Source organism: Sturnira hondurensis, unplaced genomic scaffold, assembly GCF_014824575.4.
Source record: "Sturnira hondurensis isolate 20B ecotype Veracruz unplaced genomic scaffold, ASM1482457v3 Scaffold0010128, whole genome shotgun sequence".
In the NCBI taxonomy this organism is placed as follows: domain Eukaryota; kingdom Metazoa; phylum Chordata; class Mammalia; order Chiroptera; family Phyllostomidae; genus Sturnira; species Sturnira hondurensis.
The window spans coordinates 34,263,915-34,284,433 of NW_028082759.1; the positions used below are offsets into that span (position 1 = coordinate 34,263,915).

The window sequence follows — 20,519 nt, forward strand, 5'->3', positions numbered from 1 at the left end:
TTTTGTCATTAACAGATGTTGAATTCTAGCAAATAATCTCTCCTCACGTATTAAGATCATATATTTATTTCTATGATCAATTTTATTAAGTAATTTTCTACTGTTTAATCCTCCCTATAATTGGCTGGGATCAGGATGCTAGTATTTACATCTGTATTCCTGAGTGAGACAGGCCTACAGTTTAATATTTTGTCCTTGTCTGGTGTTTGTTTCAGCGTTATGTCTCTCTATTGTTATTTGGGGAGTAAACCATGTAGTACTAGAGCAGAAATTAATTAAATATAAAACAAAGATACAATAGGGAAGATATATATCTTTGCCTTCTTTTTCATTGATTTTTCTTTGTTTCTTTCTTTTGTTGACACTTTTTTCTTTTCTAATTTCTTGAATTGAAAGGTTAGCTCATTAATTTGGAGACCTAATTCTTTTCTAGTAGATTTATTTAAAATGATACATTCCCCTTCAGTACTATATTAAGCTATATTCAAGGTGTTTTGATATATAATAGTTTTGTTTCCATTCAGTTGTAAATATTAATTTTTTCTTAATTTCTTTAAGCCATGAGTTATTCATAAATATTTTTACATTAAAAATATGTGTTTTCTTCTTAAAGTCATGTTTTATAAATAATTTCTAACAACTGCATTATAGTCAAAGAGTATGGTCTATGTGATACAGATTCATTGCTATTTCTTAAACCGTGCTTTGTGGACAAGCATGTAGTTAAGTTTTACAAATGTTCCAGTTATGCTTGAAAGGAATATGTATTCTCCAATTGTTAGGTATAGATTCTATATGTGTTTATTAGGTTAAGTTTATAATCACATTGTTTATATCATCTATATTCTAACTAAAATTGTTGCCTGTATGTTGTCTTAGTAATTGAGTTGTGTTAAAAAATTGACATTATATTAGGTTTGTCATTTTTTCTTATAATTCTGTCACACTTGATTCTATATGTAGTATATTGAGGCCATTGATATGGCCTCATTTTAAAGCTCTTCACTTCCAAATAATATTTGGAATATAACACTTCCTTAAGTAAGAAAGCTGTTCTCTAGTATTCCATTGTAACGTGGACTTAATTTTCAAGACTTGACAGAATGTGTTCTTCTTCTGAAAAATGAACGGGGTGTTATTGTATTGCATGGGCCATACTTCGTGATTTTTGTAGTTCTAGGAACTGTAGCCGTTCTCCTTCTGGTCAGACAAAGCAAGAGTGACCACATTATGGTGACTATTCAGTACTTCACAGGATGACTGAGAGACCTCCTTGGTTGAATGCTTTACGTAATGGGACATAGATCATTTCTCTTTTATGGTTTAGGTGGAATTTCTAGGAAAGAGATGACTATGTATGTGACTTTCTATTTTCTATCCTTCTGACATACGTTAACCATAAAGGGGTGTGCTTTCCTGCTAATGGGTAGGACTCTTTTTAGCAATCCATTCACACCACCCATATGCACAGAAAAGGAGACACTTACTAATTAAGTTCCATCTGGGCTTTACAAGTGTAATGTCTTGACTACTATTATTACCTATGAGGAAGACTTAGGTAAGTTGAGATCTGAAAGCCAGTCACAAAACAATGCACCACACGCCTCAGTGTGGCAGGCTTTAGGTACTGCAGTCACCTTACTCCATCAATTTATTTAAAACTTCACTGAAATGGATTTTCATTTTAAAATAAAAGATATCAAAGAAAGTTTGGAGTATTACCTTCTGTTAGAAAAATGATATATTCACTATCAGGTTAACATTTATTTCGTTGGATGTTGCTTTTTTAGAGCCCCATAACAGCCTGGAATTTGGGGCCATTTTTTTTTCTTTCTTTTTCAGGATCAGTGTTACTGGCCTTTTAAAGTTAGTTTTAAAATTTTCCATTATTTTTGTTTTTTTTTCTAGTGTCATTATGGAGGACCTGAAAATGATAATCACACATTCAGTGGAGGAGAATGAATAACAATCACACACTTGGAGAAGGAGGCATGCTCCCGTGGAAGCCCAGGGAAAGGCATGGTCACCAGTCAAGTTGAAGAATGTCTTCACCTGGACTGGAGCGGAATATACTTATTCAGGATGGAAAGAATTTGTAGCATCTGAGTGGGTGCCTCTTGACACAAAGGAGGTACTTAAAATTTAATACTAGGAGAATCAATTAGGGCAGGAGAGTTTCCAGGGAAATTTTTTAAAAGGGAACTTAACCTATAAAGGCATTCACCATCATGCCACAGGGAGCTTGTTAAATACAAGATGGTAACTAAATAATGGTTTGAAGGCAAAGTGAGCAAGAGGCTCTGTGAGTGAAGGATGGAGAATTAGAAAATCACATGCTAATCTTATAGATTCTAGTTTAAAAATTAAAAACAATTTAAATTTCAATTGACATCCAATATTATATTAGTTGGAGGCATACAGCATAATGGTTAGACATTTAGATAATTTACAAAGTGATCCTACTGGTAAGTCTAGTACAGAGCCCCCCCCCGCCCCGATACCATGCATAGTTATTACAATATTGTTGACTATTTTCCCTATGCTGTGTTTAGAATACATCCCCGTGACTATTTTGTAATGGCCAGTTTGTACTTCTTAAATTCCTTCACCTTTCTCACCCTGCCTGCCAAGCCCCTCCCAGCTGGTCACCATCAGTTCATTCCCTGTATCTATTAATTTGTTTCTGTTTTGTTTATTCATTTATTTTATTCTTTAGATTCCACAATTAAGTAAAATCATGTAGTATTTGTCTTTCTCTAACCAACTTATTTCACTTAGCATATTACCCTCTAGGTTGATCCATGTTGTCACAAATAATAAGGTTTCATTCTTTTTTAAGGCTGAGTAGTATTTCATTGCATGTAAGTACCATATCTTTATCCAATCATTTATTGATGGGCACTCAGATTGCTTCCACATCTTGTAAATAATGATATTTGACTCTTGTAAATAATGCTGCAGTGAACATAGGGGATGCATGTATCTATTCAAATTAGTGTTTTGGATTTGGGGGGGATAAATACCAGGAAGTGGAATTGCTGGGTCATAAGGTAGTTTTATTTTTAATTTTTTTCAGGAACCTCCATACTGCTTTCCACAAGTGGTTACACCATCAACAGTACAGGAGGGTCCACTTTTCTCCACATCCTTGCCAATACTTGTTTATTGATTTAGTGATGATAGCCATTCTGACAGGTGTGAGGTGATATCTGATTGTGGTTTTAATTGTATTTCTCTGATGATTAGTGACGTCGAATGTCTTTTTATCTGTCTATTGGCCATCTAAACTCTAGTTGTTTTTATACTTAATTTATACTTAGAACCACCCAGAGATGACTGATCTAATAGGACAGGTGATAATTGGAAATCTGTATCTATTAATCTGTATTTGCTAATAAAAGGTATAGATAAATATTTAAAATATTTGTGTCACCAGGAAGAATACAATATTAGAAGCCCATGTTCCCCACTCTTTCCTAAGCAACACTACTTGACATTTTTAGAACTTACATGCTGAGATAGCCTAATGACAATGGTTGGTTGTATTTACTTAGGACCAATAGAGTGGGGGCCAGGATGAACTCTGTGGCATTGTTAAAATCTACTCTGCAAGGATCTTTTGTCTACCCAAAAGAAAGTGCAAGCATCCTCATTTTGTGTGGCTTTGCTCTACACAAATTTCAGTTACCAAATTCCAGCTATTTAACCATGGTTTAGTTAAATAACTTCAGTCCTCCAACCAGTACAGTTCGAATTTCAGTTACCACTGACTGATTTTTAGTATACAGACCATTATGTAAATAACAGATGGGCACCAAAATCTGGGACCAATTATATCACTTCTTTCAAAGTCTGTCTTTGGGGCATTGCTCACTGGGCATCTGTTACTTAGGTCACACACAGGAGGAAAAGTGATAGTTGTGTTGCCCCTCTGTCTCCTAAACCTGTGTAGCATTTTACAAAAATGAATGATGGCGAGAAGAAATTGGTCCACAGAGATTAAAGTTCAGCAAAGAAATAAAAATGAAAAATGTAGAGATGAAATTTGAATCAGATGTAAATGAAGTTGTAGAAGAGGTAGATCACCACAGGAATGTCGGCCCTGCCAACAGGTAACACGCACAGCCGGCCAGAGGAACTTGGTGAGGACCGACTTGCCGTAAAACAAGAGAAAAGTGGTTGTGATGGAAAGTAGGGAGATGTCCTGGAAGAAATGATGCTGTCAACTTCTCACATTAAAGAAACACATAGATAGTTTACAATGATGAAAGGGCAAAGGAAAAAAGTATTGGGAGCTGGTCTACAATAAGAAAGGAGGATGGCAATTTGCTGAGGCGTGAAAGGGGGAGGGGAGGGGAATCTGTAGTGTCAGTAATAAAAGATGCTCGCTTCATGTTGTAAGTTATGTAATGAGGATGCAGCATCAGAATTACCAGTCATAAGTTTTTATTTTACAAAATAGATCATTTTAATTATTAATATGTCTAATTGTTTAAATTACAGCATAATAAATATTAGGTTTACATTTTTTTGGTTGTTCCCATACATATTTATAACAGAGTGAGAGAGTTTTTAATCTTTTTTTAAAATATTTTATTTATTTATCTTTAGAGGGGAAGGGAAGGAGAGAGGAAGGAAACATCAATGTATGGTTGCTTCTTGTGCATCCCCTGCAGGGAACTGGCCCCTGCCGGAAACTGGCCTGCAACCCAGGAATGTGCCCTGACTGGGAATCAAACTGCGATCATCTCGTTCACAGGCCCACACTCAGAGTTTTTAATCTTTTGGTATAAATGCGTAAAGGTAATAGAACAAACACAACTTTCTGCACTGATTATTAGAGCAGATTTTGATGGCATCAGCTTGCACAGTCACTTTTACAGCCCTGCACCACTGTGCAGAAAAACTGAGGATTGCCCGTACAAACAGTGCTCGGAACATTCTCAGATATTGGGTAGTGGAGTACAGGAATGAAATGTATTTCAATTTAATTAAGTGGAACGAACATTAATATAGGCCTTGCTATGTACAAGACATTACAAATTGAATAAAAAGGGAGAAGAAGCTAGGTTGGAGGACCCAGAGTATTGAAGGAAAGACTGGGGATGGGAAAGAAGGATGGGAGAATATGGGGAGTTAGAGGTACCAAAAGGCTGGTGGAAAATAGAAAAATATTATAATTACTTGCAATGGTAGGGGGGAAAGGCAAACAATTTAAAAGATGCAGGCCATTTTATATGAGGTTTTCGATTATGCAATTTAGAACAAAGACCTAATTGCTTACTTAACTGAACTCATTAAATATTTGATCTGGGCTTAATAACTCAATCATTTATTCCTTGTCTTTTGGCACGTTTTATGCACATCATTTAAGTTCTCTGCTTTAAAAGGTTTATTTTAGTTTTAGTGATACATTCCTTAACCAAAACTTCAATTGAGTTTCTCACCTTTTTGAAGGTTTATGTTATATTCTTACCTTTAATAACCAGCAAGACAGGTGAGACTGAAAAAGATGATTATCCAAAGGGAGTATTCCTTGGAAAGCTTGGGGACCGTGGGTCAAAGCGCCTCCCCTTTCTGGAAAGTCTTCCAGTTGGAGGGCCTTGTCTACAACTGCAGCTCTGCCTTCCCGAGAGCTCTGCCCTTTACACACACCCACCAGAGCCTCCAAATATTATGACTAACCCAGCTCCCAACCATCAGCTGGTTCCTAGGAAAGAACTCCCTTCCCTGAAAATCTCTTATTCCTGTTTTTGGCTATTTGAATTATCTGCATAGTACATCTGAATCACACGCCAGATTTTGGTACCAGGATTAGCCATCACTGGTACCCAGCGTAGATGGGAGGGGACATGTATCGGGGGTGGTTTTCCTGTGTAATTGGGCTGGGACAGGAAGGCTGAGGTTTCACACTATGTAAGAGCAGAAGAATATTGGGGCTCACGGGGGAAACGAAGCAAGATCTTTGTTTTTTCTGCTCTACTTCTTTTTTTTCTTTCCTTTTCTTTTCCTCCTTTCTTTCTCTTCTGATTTCTTTCTTTTTCTTCTACCCTGCCTTCCTCTTCCTCCTTCTGGTTTTCTTTGGAGGTACTACCTTTCTGTAACAAGATCAAATTAGAGCCACTTCTATGTTATACTTAAAAGTCAGGAAGAACTTTCCATATTGGACCATTACTGCCCCAAATTGCCTGTGGATCACCTTCTCCCAAACCCTTGCTTTATCTGTGGTTTACCACTGAATTAAATAGCACACAGTCACTGTTTCTAAAATACCTGTAGGAATATATGCCTCCAGCATAAATGAATATAGTTTGAAAAGAAAATGTATTCAGTTTTGGCTGGGTTAATTTTTTTTAATGATCACATTTAGTTCTGTTTAATATAGAAATATTCAAAAATTTAAAAAAACATGAACAAGAAAATAAAAATCACCCACAATTTTTTTAGCATTTAATGTATTTCTAATGTATATGCATATCAGACATAGATTTTACAACGCTGAAATGATAATATCCATGCTGGTTTTTGTTTTATTTTTTGAATAGAGCAGCATGCTATGGATAGTTTCTTATATCACTAATGACTCCTCTAAAATATTTTACGAAGTCAGGGCTATTAATCATTTCCTTTATGACTTCTCTTTTGCTTTTGTGCTTGGAAATGTCTTCCCCACTTTGAAGTCAAATAAATATTTTCCTGAGTCATTTTCAAAGTATTCTATGAATAACAACTCTGGTCATATTTGCCCCAGCAATCTACAATAATCTGAGCCAAAAATTAAGTGCTATACATAACTCTAGGCCATTTAGGACCGGCCATGGCTTGCGATACTCAATTTAGGAGACTGACAATTTCAAAGTCTCAAAAGTGGACAAAGCCTCAAATAGCATTGTTTGATTGGAGGTGATCCTGAGAAATGAAGCAAATGCTATTCCACATGTATTGGCAACAAAGAATTAAGAGACTTTTCCACAGTTAAAATTTTTTTAAAAATTGGGCTGCTTCTGAAAATTACTTGGCTACTCTATATGAGGTCTGTTTGGAAAATGTCCAATGATTGTTTATATAACGAGAATAGTTTGCATGACATCAATGTAACCTGGCAGCCAAGGACAGCGGACTGGAATGCGCATGCATGAACAATGATGACTTCACTGTACTAGTCAGTAGGGCCAGTAGACACCTTTGAGTGAGCATGTATGCTGTGTGACCATCACAGTCAAAATGACTGAGCAGGTAGAACAATGAGTCTGTATGAAATTTTGTGTTAAGCTTGAACATTCCTTCACAAAAATTACTTGGATGATTCAGAAGGCCACAGCTGTGAGCAACTGTTGATGACAGCTTCATCATGACAAAGTGCCCACTCGTGCATCACGTCTTGTGCAGAGTTTTTTGGTGAAACATCAAATCACCCAGGTGACTTAGCCATTCTACAGCCCGAACCTCAAGACTTCTGGCTTTTCTCAAGACTGAAATCACCTTTGAAAGGGAAGAGATTTCAGACTGTGAATGAGGTTCAGGAAAATACAACAGGGCAGCTGATGGCAATTGGGAGAACTGTGTGAAGTCCCAAGTTGCCTACTTTGAAGGGGACTGAGGCATCATTGTCCTATGTACAACGTTCCTCACATCTTTGTGTCTGTCACAGTACATGGCTGGATACTTTCTGGACAAGCCTTGTATGTCAATATTACTACCCCTGAACTTGTGCCAGAACTTCGATGGTGAACTGATACAATCTTCCATCTTTTCCTGTTTATTCTGATCAGATTAAGTAATAAAACAAGAAAAGTACTTAGAAACAGTTTGTTTGTTTTTTTAATGGTGGGCAAAAATCATTGAAATTTATTCCTGGATATCTCTCGCCCAAATTAAGCCTGTGAATCAGGTATTCAATTATTTGGCTGCTTAATGAATTTCTTTAACCTCTCCTCAGAGAGGAGTTCATTCTTTTGGCCCAAGAGAATAAAGTTGCTGGAGAGCAGAGTTTTTGATGGTCTTGCCTCTCCCTTCTCAAAATTCAGTGTGTTAACGATGCCTGGCCTGGTACATGGTAGGCACTTAGTGATTAGTAGTTGAGTAGATTAATCATTTAACCTGAGTAATATAGTGCTGTGTTGGGTTCTTCCCTTTAAACTAATGATACTGCCAACACTGTACCTGATGCTCTCCCAATTTCAATGACTTCATCACTCTCTCGGGCATCTTATCATCCTTGACCGATTTACACTTTTGTCCCCACATCAAGCCAATTGCCAGTTCCTAAAAACCTCCTTCATAGGTGCCACCTTTTGTGTTTGTGTCTCATTACCCCAGTAGAATTGTAAATAACTTTTGGAAAGGGTTAATGTCTCGTACATGACAGTACAGTAGTTGTATCACTACAGGACTTAGCAAGCTGCTTTCGCAAGAAAAGAAGTGCTCAGTAAACACTGGGAAGGATAAGTGAGGGAATGAATGGTTTTTCCTTCAGATTCTATGCTTTCTTTACTTTCCATTCCTACGTCCACTCTTCCTGTCCATGCCCAGATTCATTTTGAACTCTTCCTTATATGGACTTGTCCATATATCATTGCCTTTCATCTTTAAACTCTCTGACAATGACATATGCTTTTTACTATATATCAGTTTTTTAAAAAAAATTGCTTTATGGGACCAAACTCTGTCTTCTGGAGTCAGAATCTACTCATACTGATTATACTGCATTAGAATCGACTCACACTGATTATAGGCTTTGTCTCTCAAATCTGCAACTGCACACACACACACACCACATTCTCAACATTAGTCTCTTCTATCTTTTTGGACACTTTTTGATCTCCTTGATCAAGTGCTTACTCCACAGTCAAGGCCTAACAAGACTCATCTCCTCCACAAATCTTCCCCAAACTTGTCTTCTTCCAAAACCTCATGGTTTCTCTGGTTCTTGAATTCCTCCAGCTACTATAGTCAGTACAATTTAATCCCCAAAGATACACTGTTTTGTGCTGCTTATTATTGATTCCTGTGCATAAATGTTTCTCCTTAAATAGAATGTAGACTACCTGAGTGCGGGGACCATGAATTACACTTACGCTGACTTTCATAATGCTAGCAAAGCACTGAAAATGCAGTGCTCAATAAGAAATTGTTGGGCTGATCAATACAGCTATCTTCTAGGGAAGCTCTATGTAACTCTAAAAATACCAGCTTTGTTGGGACATAATTTACGCATCTCATACTTCACCCCTTTAAAGTGTACAATTCAGTGTTTTAGAAATACTCTCAGAGCTGTGCTACCATCACACCTATATAATTCTAGAATATTGTCATAATCCAAAAAGATATCTCATATATTTTAAGGATCAATTCCCCAGCCTTCTCAACTCCCCCATCCACAGGCAACAACTAACTTACTTCTGTCTTTATAAATTTGTCTACTTTGGAACATTGCATATATATGGAATCATGTAATATGTGGTCTTTTCTGACTGGCCTATTTTACTCGGCAGTGCTTTCAAGGTTAATCAATGCTGTAGCATGTGTCGGCACTTTATTTTTTTTCAGATGTAATTAATGTAATAGAAAATCCACCACTTTAATGGGGATAGGCCAGTGATTTTTGGTATAGTCATAATGCGCAATTATAATTACTATCTAATTCTAGAATTTTCCATTACCCCCAAAAGAAACATCATACCTGTTAGTAGTCATTCCTAATTCTCCTCCTCCTTCACATCCTGTCAACTACTAATCTACTTCTTGTTTCTATGGATTTGCCTATTCTGGACATTTCTTATAAGTGGAATCATGCAAGATGTGGTCTTTGTGTCTGATTTATTTTGCTTAAGCATGTCTTAAACATTAAACATTCTCTTAAATATTATAGTGGGGGCTGCAGGAAAAGTCCCATCAAGGTATGGTAGGCAGCCTCCCAGCTAGTCTCCAGTGATTCTCACCTCTTGGTACCCAAGCTCTTATGTGAAGCCCTCCCTTTGAATATGGTCTGGACCTCGTGGTTCACTTCTAATGGACAGAATATGGCAAAAGTGATGGGATGTCACTACTGATATTAGGTTACAAAGAGACTGGTGTCCGTCTTGGGCCTGCTCTCTCTCCCATAACCTCTGAAGGAAGACAGGTGCCGTACTGTGAGCTGCCCTGTGAAGAGGCCCATGTGACAATGAACTGATGTCTTTGGCTCACAGCCAGGGAGGACTCACAACTGTCAGCTGCCATGTGAGTGACTCTGAAACACATCCTCTCCTACACAAGCCACTAAATGACCCAAGCTCCTGTAGCCTTGTAAGGGATCCTGAGCAAGAGGCATCTGGCTAACCCGTGTCTGGATTACTGACCCACAGAAGCAATCTGGTGTTTTAAGCTGTTGAGTTTGGGTTAAAGTACCCACAAAAGAGAGAAAGCAAAGTTAGGAAGACAATCTCTTGGCTTCTGACACTACCGTCTCCTCCTGAGGCTGGAACTCAGGGAAATTAGGGAATGGCAGAGACCACTGACAGACTGGAGTAAAAAATGTGAGGAGGGAGGACCTCTGTCCTATTTACCGTGTATCTGAGAGGACCTCCCCTCAAGTGTTCCTCGTATGCCAGTAAGGAGCAAACGCAGGAGGGGAGAGTCGGAGGCATGGCTTGTGTCAGCCAAGAGAGGGGTAGACGTATCATCCTAGAGTCTTATGGGAGGCAGAGATGGAGCCCAGAGATTCTCCAGTGTCCCTAGAGGGGCCTGGAAATGAGATGAGTTGGGAGCCTGGGAACTGGTCATGGGACTTTGCGGGTAAAGAGGAGGTAACCTGTGGAAGGGGTGCTGCTTAGAGCCCCTTTTGGACCAGCCACCTCTGCCTTCTTTGGGAGACTGAAGTTTAACAATTAGTGTGTATGAGATGATGCTCCAGTGCTTGGCAGGCTTAAGGCTATTTAGATCTTTCAAGTCCCTATTCCCTCTGTCCCCAGCACCACCATTATTGGCAATGGGGACTTTAAAGCAAAGGAGACTATTTCTTACCAGCCTGTAAAGTTGACCCACTCTAGTCACTGCTACCACAAGGCTGTCACACCTTGGCAGCCCCATTGCTTCCACCAGGCCACTGGGGCAAGTGGCCCTAGGACCCCCTTTTTTTTTATTTCTGGTTGTTATCCTGACTTGAAAATGTAAGTGATAAAGTACGGGGGCAAGCAGCGGCCATAAACAGTTGAGAGTGAGAGGGGTGTGGAAAAGGTTGCAGAGGGACAGAAATGGCTGGAGATGGCTGCATGCCTGGTGATAGCCCCCGTGGAGGGGGGAAGGCCTTTCCTTACTTATCTTGGTGCAATGGCACCTAATCTTAATTGATGCTTCTTGCTATTGCGCCAACTTCAACTACTATCTATTGGCAGTCACCCTAGGTGCCTCATTCCTTTCCTGTGGTTACACGGTGTCTTCCTCTTCCTTGCAAATTCAGTTGAGCTACGGAGCAGCTGTATGCGGCTGCACAGATTGTGCATTGCGAAAATCCAGGTGGTGCCATTCATATCGCATCAGATGACTTGACAACTCATCTCTCAGAAATCTTTCCACATCATTACCACTGGATTCTCATTATTCCCATCCAGTAACAAATATCTGAAGATCTATTAGGTGCCAGGTGGTGTTCTGGGTGCTGGGAACTTGGCAATGAACAAGATAAATAGAATCTCTGCCCTTGGTACAAACAGAGATGATAACACCATAAATGTGGAAAGTAAGTTTAGGCATTATAACAAAGAGGCTGTACAGGTCCAGGAGAGGCAAAATATTTCAGAGATAATTTCTTATGTCCTTCAGTAATATGCAGGACCATAGTGTATAAACCATTAGTGCTCCATACTTAGCCAGTTTTCCCCTCTTTTCGAAACTTGAGACAGCAGACAATATGTTGTGTGCATATGGTGGATATTTACTACAAGGTAATAGGGTTAATTTCTTATTAGTTGTTGCATTTGTCCTACAAGGGTAAAATGACATTTTAAAGAATAGGAATTGCTTGCCCTGGCTGGTGTGGCTCAGTGGATTGAGTGTGGCCCTTCAAACCAAAGGATCACGGTTCGATTCCCCGTCAGGGCACATGCCTGGGTTGCAGGTCAGTTCCCAGTGGGGGACACACAAGAGGCAACCATACATTGATATTTCTCTCCTTCCCTTCCCCTCTAAAGATAAATAAATTTTAAAAAATTAAAAAAAGAATAGGAATTGCTCAATATGTTGAGTGGGAATAGTTTGAAATTTTTATTATTACATAATATTTATAAAATGAAGGATACTTTTATGAGTTTGGTAGTGGCAGAGGCAGATTTTACAAATTAAGTACATCCTTGACATTGTGAGGGATATTTTCCTAGATTAGGAAAGTCCTCAAATCCCAAACTTCACTATAGGGCACATAATTTCTCTCTAAAATACAGTGAAATAAAACTGAAAATGCAAAATATCATTTGTATGCTTAGTGGTTCTCTATAAATACAGGGCTAAAAATATGTGTAGGGTTATTCTCTGGCTTAGAAACTTCACACCCTTAGACTTCTTTATTTTCATTACCAGTACTAGTGCTTGGTTTTCTTTTAGGGTTTTTTTAAAAAAAATAAGAAGTTGAGGTTTAAAAAAACCAATGAAAGTCATTACAATGACTTTTCTATCCATTTTTTGACAATGGATAGAAAAATATCCAAACATATTAAGATGTTGGTTGATGAGGCTGGCCCACTCCTTGGATAGGGGCCCACTGGATTCACTAACCTACAGAAGCTTTTGGAAAATGAGAAATCACTATGAGTCATTAACAGTTAGTCACTGAAAAATGCTGAGATTGAGAATGTTAAACCCACAGAGGTTAAAGGTTTTTCATATCTAAATTACAGATCCATAGCAGGAGGGGGAAAATGCAATCACTTGCTCATGTCTTTATTGTTATAGCCTATGTGAGATCATTTTGACAGAGAAGACAGATGATGGAGAATTTTCCAAGCTGAACATTCTATGAGAAATTGCTCTAGAACATCATAAATTTGATTTTTAGCTTTTTCCATATATAAGCTGCTGTGGTTGGTTCCTCATTTGTCACAAAATCATAAATGCTCTGAATCTCAGGTTTCTTCTCTTTAATGACCTCCAAGGTCAGAGGTGAGGATAAATGGAGCCAGGGTTATGGAAGCCTTCTAAACATGAAAGCGATCCACAAAATCAAGGTGTTATCATCCAAGCAAGTATCGCCGGCTTTGCATTCCCAGTTTTGTTACCTGAGCAGAATAAAAACACATGGGAACCACTGACTAACTGAAACGGACCTTGTGTAAAGGGTTTAACTTACTTCTTTTACAAACCACTGACAAAAGGCTGGACCGATCCATTCTCTTGCATGAATACCACAGTCCATCCAGACAGCTCTTTTGTAGGCCCGTGATCTCCTGCCCAGCTGAAAACAAGAGTATTCTTAGTAACCAATGCAGGCTTTTAATTTTGGATTTACTGACTGGCATAATTTAATAAGGTTTCAGAATAATTCTTCACTATGCTTTGTTTTATTAGGTTACCTGTAAAAAAGGAGAGATGCCCTATCTATTCCAGAAGTCTGGGGTTGTTTATGCAGAAACAATACAGTTCAAAGAACTGAAAAATACCCAAGAAAAGAACAATTCCTTAAATAGGTTTGCTTCTCTATTTTAATGTAAACATGAGAGGCGAGCCCCTTCCCCCCCAAAACCCGGGAATTATCTTCTGGAGGGAGGGCTTGTTGTAGTACAGGCTTCCTCCACTAGGTGAGTGTTCTAGGAACCCATCTGAATCAGTGTAGCAGCTGGTGTTGTTGTTAGAGGCTGCGTTTGGCTTCAGCGGATTTTTTTTTTTAAGGCTCTTTTGATGCGTTTGCCCATTTCATGATGGGTGATTTGAGAGTGATCCTGAGCACACCATGCTGAGTGTTCAGCAAGTGGTTTTTGACCCCAAACAGCATGACCCCCATGCCCCACCTTCCTTATTCATCCCATCTTGCCCAGAGTGACTTTTTTTGTTTTCCCAGATGAAAAAAGTCCTCAAAGAGAAACGTTTTGCCATTATGGAAGAGGCAAAACAAAAAGCCGCAGAAAGATCAACAAATTCAGAAACTGTTTTGAGCAGTGGGAAAAAAAATCTTGATAAGTATGTTACATCAAATGGGGAGTATTCAATTTGAAGGGGACTGAAGTTTAAACACATAATAGTAAATACACAATTTTTTATAAATCAGTATTTTGGGGTGCCCTCCCTTGTATGTGGCTGTTAAGTAAAAAGCTAAATTTTCTGCCTCTCTTCATTCCAAGGAATCAGAAATATTCCCAAGGAATCTCCCACAAAGAATTAGCTCTGTTTTGTAGGTGGACAAAGTCAAATTTGATTTCAAAACAAAATGGAAAAACACGAAACAACTTGAACTGTGGAACTGGCAAATTTTTCTTTATAATTCTATTATAAATGTTATTTATAACCCACTTTCTAGCCCAGTAATCAGTAGGTGGCTCTTGACATGTTTATTGGGGTGTAGTTTTCATTTATTCATTAATTCACTTGACTAATACTTCAGGAAATTCTTTTCAATGTACTGAGCACCAGAGATTCAAAAAGGAAAATACAGGATTTATATGGTAGTGAGGACAGCAGACATATGAACAATTAATCATTATGATGTGAATATGTATTAGCTACTCTGGGAACCTGGGGGTGTTCTACAACATGGCGACACGTCTAATTTTCCTGAGAATAAAAGAAGGCTTCTCAAAAGAAAAGACTTCTTCTTGAGCACTTGAGTACTTGAGCAAGGCTGGAAGTTTGCCAGGCAGACAAGTTGGAAGAAGGCATCGCAAGTTTGGAAAAGAATCTGAGCACATCATATTTGAGGAACAGCTTCTTGGAGTTCAGATGCAGAGCACGTGAAGTTCCCAAGTACTATACGAAAGAGAGAAGGCTGCATCCTGAGTTCCATGGGAGGAGTGTGTGTGGAGTGGGAGGAGGGAGGAGAGCTCACACTGACAGGAGCATGGAGATAGCTGGGCTACAGGGTCTAGAAAGGAAGTTCAGTACTGAAGCCATTATTGCGATAGTCCAGAGATGAGTGAGGACAAGCAAAAAGGTTGGTGCACATCCAAAAAGATATTTAGAAGGAAGGAAATGAACATTCCTAGTGGTGGATTTAAAGCAGATGGTTAAGATAGAGGAGAGGAATCTAGTGTGGTGCTCATGTTTTTACACTGGGAGCAGAGTGGTACCGTTCTGAGGAAAGGTGCCTTTTTGACTGTTGACATGAGAATGCAAAGCAGCTAATGATGTATGAAGTTTAAATCTCTAGAGAGGGGACTTCACTGAATAGCAAAGTCTGGGACGATGGTTGAAACCATGGGGTGGATGTGTCCCTCTTGAGGTTGTTCATAGAATGAGAGCACATCTGAGGATAGAATCCTGGGACTGCCAGAACGTAAGGAAAAGATGAGGGCTGAGGAGCCAGAGAATGAGACCTGAGGGATGGTCCTAGAGATGGGAAGAAAAACTAGTGGTCATCATTGCCCTTGGAAAGAGAAGGTTTAGAGGAGCGGTGGGGGTGTGAAGGCCAGTGAGTCAGAGTCTGACTAGAAGGTGAGAAAGTGCAGGATGATGTTTTATTATAAATCTTTTGGGTGTTTGGTTGAGAAGAGATGGAGTGCTGTAGGCCAGACTAGAAGAGAATGCAGGGTCACGGGCTAGGAATGACGCATACCTTCTTACATATTTATGTAGTTTTACATTGGTTCATCTTATGCACCACCAACTCACAAATTATTTTGAAGGCCATTATTTTTAGGTGCATTAATAACTCAGAATATGTTAGTATTCTCTGGAATACTCAATGGTGAAACTTCAATATGATTTAAAAACCTAAGGGAAAACTTTTCCTTAAGTTATCAGATAATGTTAAATATTAGACACGATGACACCATTCTATTTCTTTCCCCATATGTCAAAGTTGGAATGATTGTTTAGTAAATATTGTAGTTAATAATTTCCCATTTTTACCTTTAAAATGAAAAGAGATCTTCCCTCATATGATTTTCCAATAGAGAACATGTGAATGAGGCCTGAATGAGTATTATTCAGATGATGCATCCAATTTTGAATCTAAAAGCAAATAAATAAAAGTCATGTCAGACTCATAATTACAGAGCGTTTAGAGAACAAAAGGTAAGAAGACAACAATAGGTCTCAGAACTCAAACAGCACACATGGAATATAAAGTTGAACAAAAACCAATTTTCTATTTTAATTTACTTCAGGATATTTAAAATTACCTTTTATTTTCTGCCTTTACAAATAGTAGCTTCAAGTCTTTATATTGTTCCCTTTTTAAAGAATACCTTCTACTACGATTTGTCGTTAGTAAATTGTATCTTGATGGCAGAGTTTTGCAGAAAATTAATCGATGTGTTCTCCAATCCTTGCGAAAATCAAAATTTACTTCCATTTTTCCCAAAGTAGTTTAGAGAAAAAGAAAGAAATTGGCTACAGAAAAATCATCCAAACTACATGAAAGCCCAGTATATTGTAATTTGCCACTGAATGGAAGATGCTAAGAAAAAGACATTTTTTGACGTTTAAAGATATTCAATCTATCAAGACACACATCAGAGGGCATAGTCTGAATAAATTCCCCAGTAATAGCAATGCATTTGCATTGGTCCTTTTACATACACTTCTCTGTCATCAGGAGAAGGTGTATTTGAGATGGATGAATGAGGCACTTAGAAAAATGGGTGACATTTCTGACTTAAAAGCTGCATGAGTAAGGAAGTCACACAAGAGCATCCCATTGTTCCATGATGTGAAAGAAAGAGTCTGTGCTGAAAAAGTAGATTTTAGGAAGTACCATATTATTTTTTTTTTGTTCTTAGTCTAATGAGTATATATACACACACATCTATATAGATGTATTTTAAAAATTTGACTTTTTCTAGTGAATGTTAATAAAAATTTCATGTGCTAAATTACCTAAAACATTTCCTTGTTGTAACATAAAATACATAGAAATAATTTTGAAAGGAAAGTAGAACCAAGAATTATCAAGAAAACCAAGAATTCTCTTAAGAATATAATGGGATCTTATGAATGCTTTGTCTTCCTTTGCTCAATTCAGAAGAAACATAGAGAATATATGTATGCATTCATTCTGTCCTCTACTATCTATTTGGAGGTCTCTATTTGCTTGCCACTAGGAATACAGTGGTGAATAAGAAGTAGCCTGTGTTCATGGAACTTGCAGCTTATTAGAGAGAAAGGTATTGATGAAAAAGAATCATACATCCATGTGCTATGGTGCATAAAATATGCTGGGAATTGGAGGTGGGGAGTGGAGTTCGGATCCAGCCTAGGAGAGTAGAAACAGCTGTCTTCCTAGGTAAAGCTGAGGTTTGAAGAATGACTAGTTGTTGTGCAGCTGAACAGTAAATGTGTTAGTGGGAATGAGATTGCTGTGCTTTCCAGGTAGAATAAATAGCAGCATGTGACTAGGCCCTGAGGTACCACAGATGAAGCTTGGCCTTTGGGAGGTCTCAGATTTGCAGAGGGTGTGTGGAAAGAATCAAAGTTCACTCTACCCTTCAACCAAATCATTGTCCTCAAACTCCGGTTGGCTCTACCTTCCATCAATATGTGCATCAAGCTTTTAAGTTAAGGTCTTTATAACTACAATTATAACAACACCACTTCACTCTTCCAGTGCACTTTCCATGACCTTCATAGGAGTGGGTGGGGTAAAGCAGATGAATTCAAATTATGTTGCTACTTCTTATATAGTAATTAAATGCTTAATGGAATAGAGGACTGACCTGAGGTACTTAGACAATATAAGGAGCTGTACTCTCCCTGGCCAGGTGGTTTAGTCAGTTAGAGCATCACCCTTACACCAAAAGGGTGTGGGTTCCATTCCCAGTCAGGGCACATACTTAGGTTGAGGGTTTGATCTTGTGTACAGGAGGCAGCCGATCAATGGTTCTCTTTCACATTGATGATTTTTTTCTTTTCCCTCTCCCCCTTACTCTCTTTCTAAAAATCAATAGATACATCCTTGGGTTAGGATTTAAAAACGAAAAAAAAGCTATACTTATTCTGCATAGAGTCCCTGCCTCAAAAAAAAATACAATAAAAGGTCCTTTGATTACATACTTCTTCTAAGGAATGATAAACTTCATAATTGTATTCAGAGAGGGATCTTCGATTTCTCTGGGCTTGCAAACTGCTTCCTTTTTCCAGTGCTTTCTGAAGATCTTCTATGAGGATCCTAGATATGAAATGATAGACATGATGAAAATGAAATGGAGATAATATAGAAATCAGGTAATATCAAAATAAAATCATGGATCTATGAAAGAAGGCAGCAAAGATAGACATTTCTAAGAATACCAAATGTCAGGAGAATGTTCATTTTCAGGAAATAAAAGCTGTTAAATAAATTGTGTAGTAAATATAAAATGTAAAATTTTAAACAGATGTTCCCTAATAATAATAATAATAATAATAGCAATGGGAATAATAACTACTGTTCACTGAGCAGCTATAAGAACTGAATGATGGGCATGAGCACTCACATTTATTGGGTGCCTGCCAGGCACTTGGCACCGTCCTGTATATATCACACACTGTCCTATGTATATTATTACATAAGATTATGCATAAATAAACTGTATTGTTATCCCCATTTCACAAGTGGGGAAACTGAGCCTCAAAATGGTGAGAAACTTGCCAATGTCACTCTGCTAGTGAGTACAGAGCCAGAATTTGAACTTGGAACATGAACCCAAATTTGAATTATTTGACTCCAAGTCCAGTGTGACACTATGAGAACTGAAACAAGATGAAGTCTTCACCTCCATGGCCACATCCTCCTTTCCTAATGCTTGTCCTCATCACTGACTTTTCTCATGTCATCACCCAGCAACATGACCCAAGAGTCAGAAAGGAAAGGGAAAGAAGGAAAGAAGCTGCGTTTCTCAAGAGCAACCTGAAGAAACATGCAGAGTGGGAAAAAGTGAATTTCACTTCCTGCCACAATGTCAAGAAAAGGAAAGCGCAGCTAATCAAAGTGGATGCATTTGGAAAGTGAAGGCTGAGGGGGTTGGGGGTGGGATTCCAGGGTCACTGTAGTGAGTGGCATGAGCTCAGCTATAGTCATTAGTGTTCTTGATGAGACATCTGAGCTAGATACAGGCTTGTCTCCCTAATATTCAGCCATGTCTTCTATCAGCAGTCTCCAACCTTTTTGGCACAAAGGACCAATTTCATGGAAGACAATTTTTCCACAGACGGGGTCAGGGAGAATGGTTTTGGGGTGATTCAAGTGCAGCCTGATGATTTGGGACATTCAAGCTTGCCTCCTGCTGTGCAGCCTGGTTCCTGATAGGCCTGGACTGGTACTGGTCCGTGGCCCAGAGGTTGGGAACCCCTGTTATAACTAGAGGTAGCTAGCCATGAAGTAGCACATTCATAGGGAATGTTTAAAAATGTTGAAGAGTCAAGTTCCAGTCAAGGTGGAGACGTAGGTAGAAACACTTCACTTGCTTCTTTGCACAACCAAAAGAAGGACACCAATCAATTTAAAAACAGGAAACAACCAGAACTGCAGGAATAGCAAACTTCATGGGACTCCGAGAACCAAGGAGTTAAAGAAACATTCATCCAGACCAGTAGGAGGGGTGGAGAGGGGCAGGTGGGCAGGTGGAGAGGACCCATGGCAAGGCGATGGACCATGGGCAAGGAGCGGCTGGCTGCCAGGGAAACTAAAGACCCCCAAACTCTTGCTGTAAAATACTGTGGGGGCTGTGAAGGCAGGAGAAAGTCCAAGTCTCACAGGAGAGTTTGTTGGAAAGTGGGGCTAAAACAGAGAGAACAAGTGGCATTGTTCCCTCTCTGACCCCTCCCCCACAAACAGTGCCACAAGGCAGCAAAGAAGATTGCTTCGCCCTGGTGAATACCTAACGCTCAGTCCTTCTACAACTTAACAGCTATACGGAGACAAAGAAATATGGCTCAAATGAAAGAACAGATCAAAATTCCACAAAAAGAGCTGATCAACAAGGAGATAGACAACCTATCTGATGCAGTGTTTTAAACACCGGTAATCAGGATGCTCACAGAATTGACTGAGCTTGGTCTCAAAATAAAGGTGACACAGGGTGGAATAAAGCAAAACATACAGGGAACCAACAGTGAAGTGAACGAAACTGGGAATGAAATTGATGATTTGGAACAAAAGGAAGAAATAAATATCCAGTGGGAACAAAATAAAGAAACAAGAATTCAGAAAAATGAGGAGAGGCTTAGGAACCTCCGGGACAACTTCAAGAACTCCAACATTTGAATCATAGGGTAGCCAGAAGAAGAAGAAGAAGAGCAAGAAATGGAAAATTTAAGTGAACAAATAATAAAGAAAAACTTCCCCAATCTGATGAAGAAAATAGACTTCCAGGAAGTCCAGGAAGCCCAGAGAGTCCCAAAGTAGTTGGACCCAAGCA

The 20,519-nt window shown here is 38.8% G+C and overlaps 1 protein-coding gene across 1 annotated transcript in view; it reads right to left on the bottom strand.

Moving 5' to 3' along the window:
• CPA6 (carboxypeptidase A6) overlaps window positions 1-20,519 on the bottom strand; it is a 72,412-nt gene that overhangs the window by 44,034 nt on the left and 7,859 nt on the right. Inside the window, exons 2-4 of the mRNA XM_037058761.1 lie at window positions 18,175-18,289; window positions 16,033-16,134; window positions 13,322-13,426 (exon numbers count right to left, since the gene is read on the bottom strand). Of these exons, the coding sequence (XP_036914656.1) occupies window positions 13,322-13,426; window positions 16,033-16,134; window positions 18,175-18,289 (322 nt within the window). The remainder of the gene's footprint in view (window positions 1-13,321; window positions 13,427-16,032; window positions 16,135-18,174; window positions 18,290-20,519) is intronic.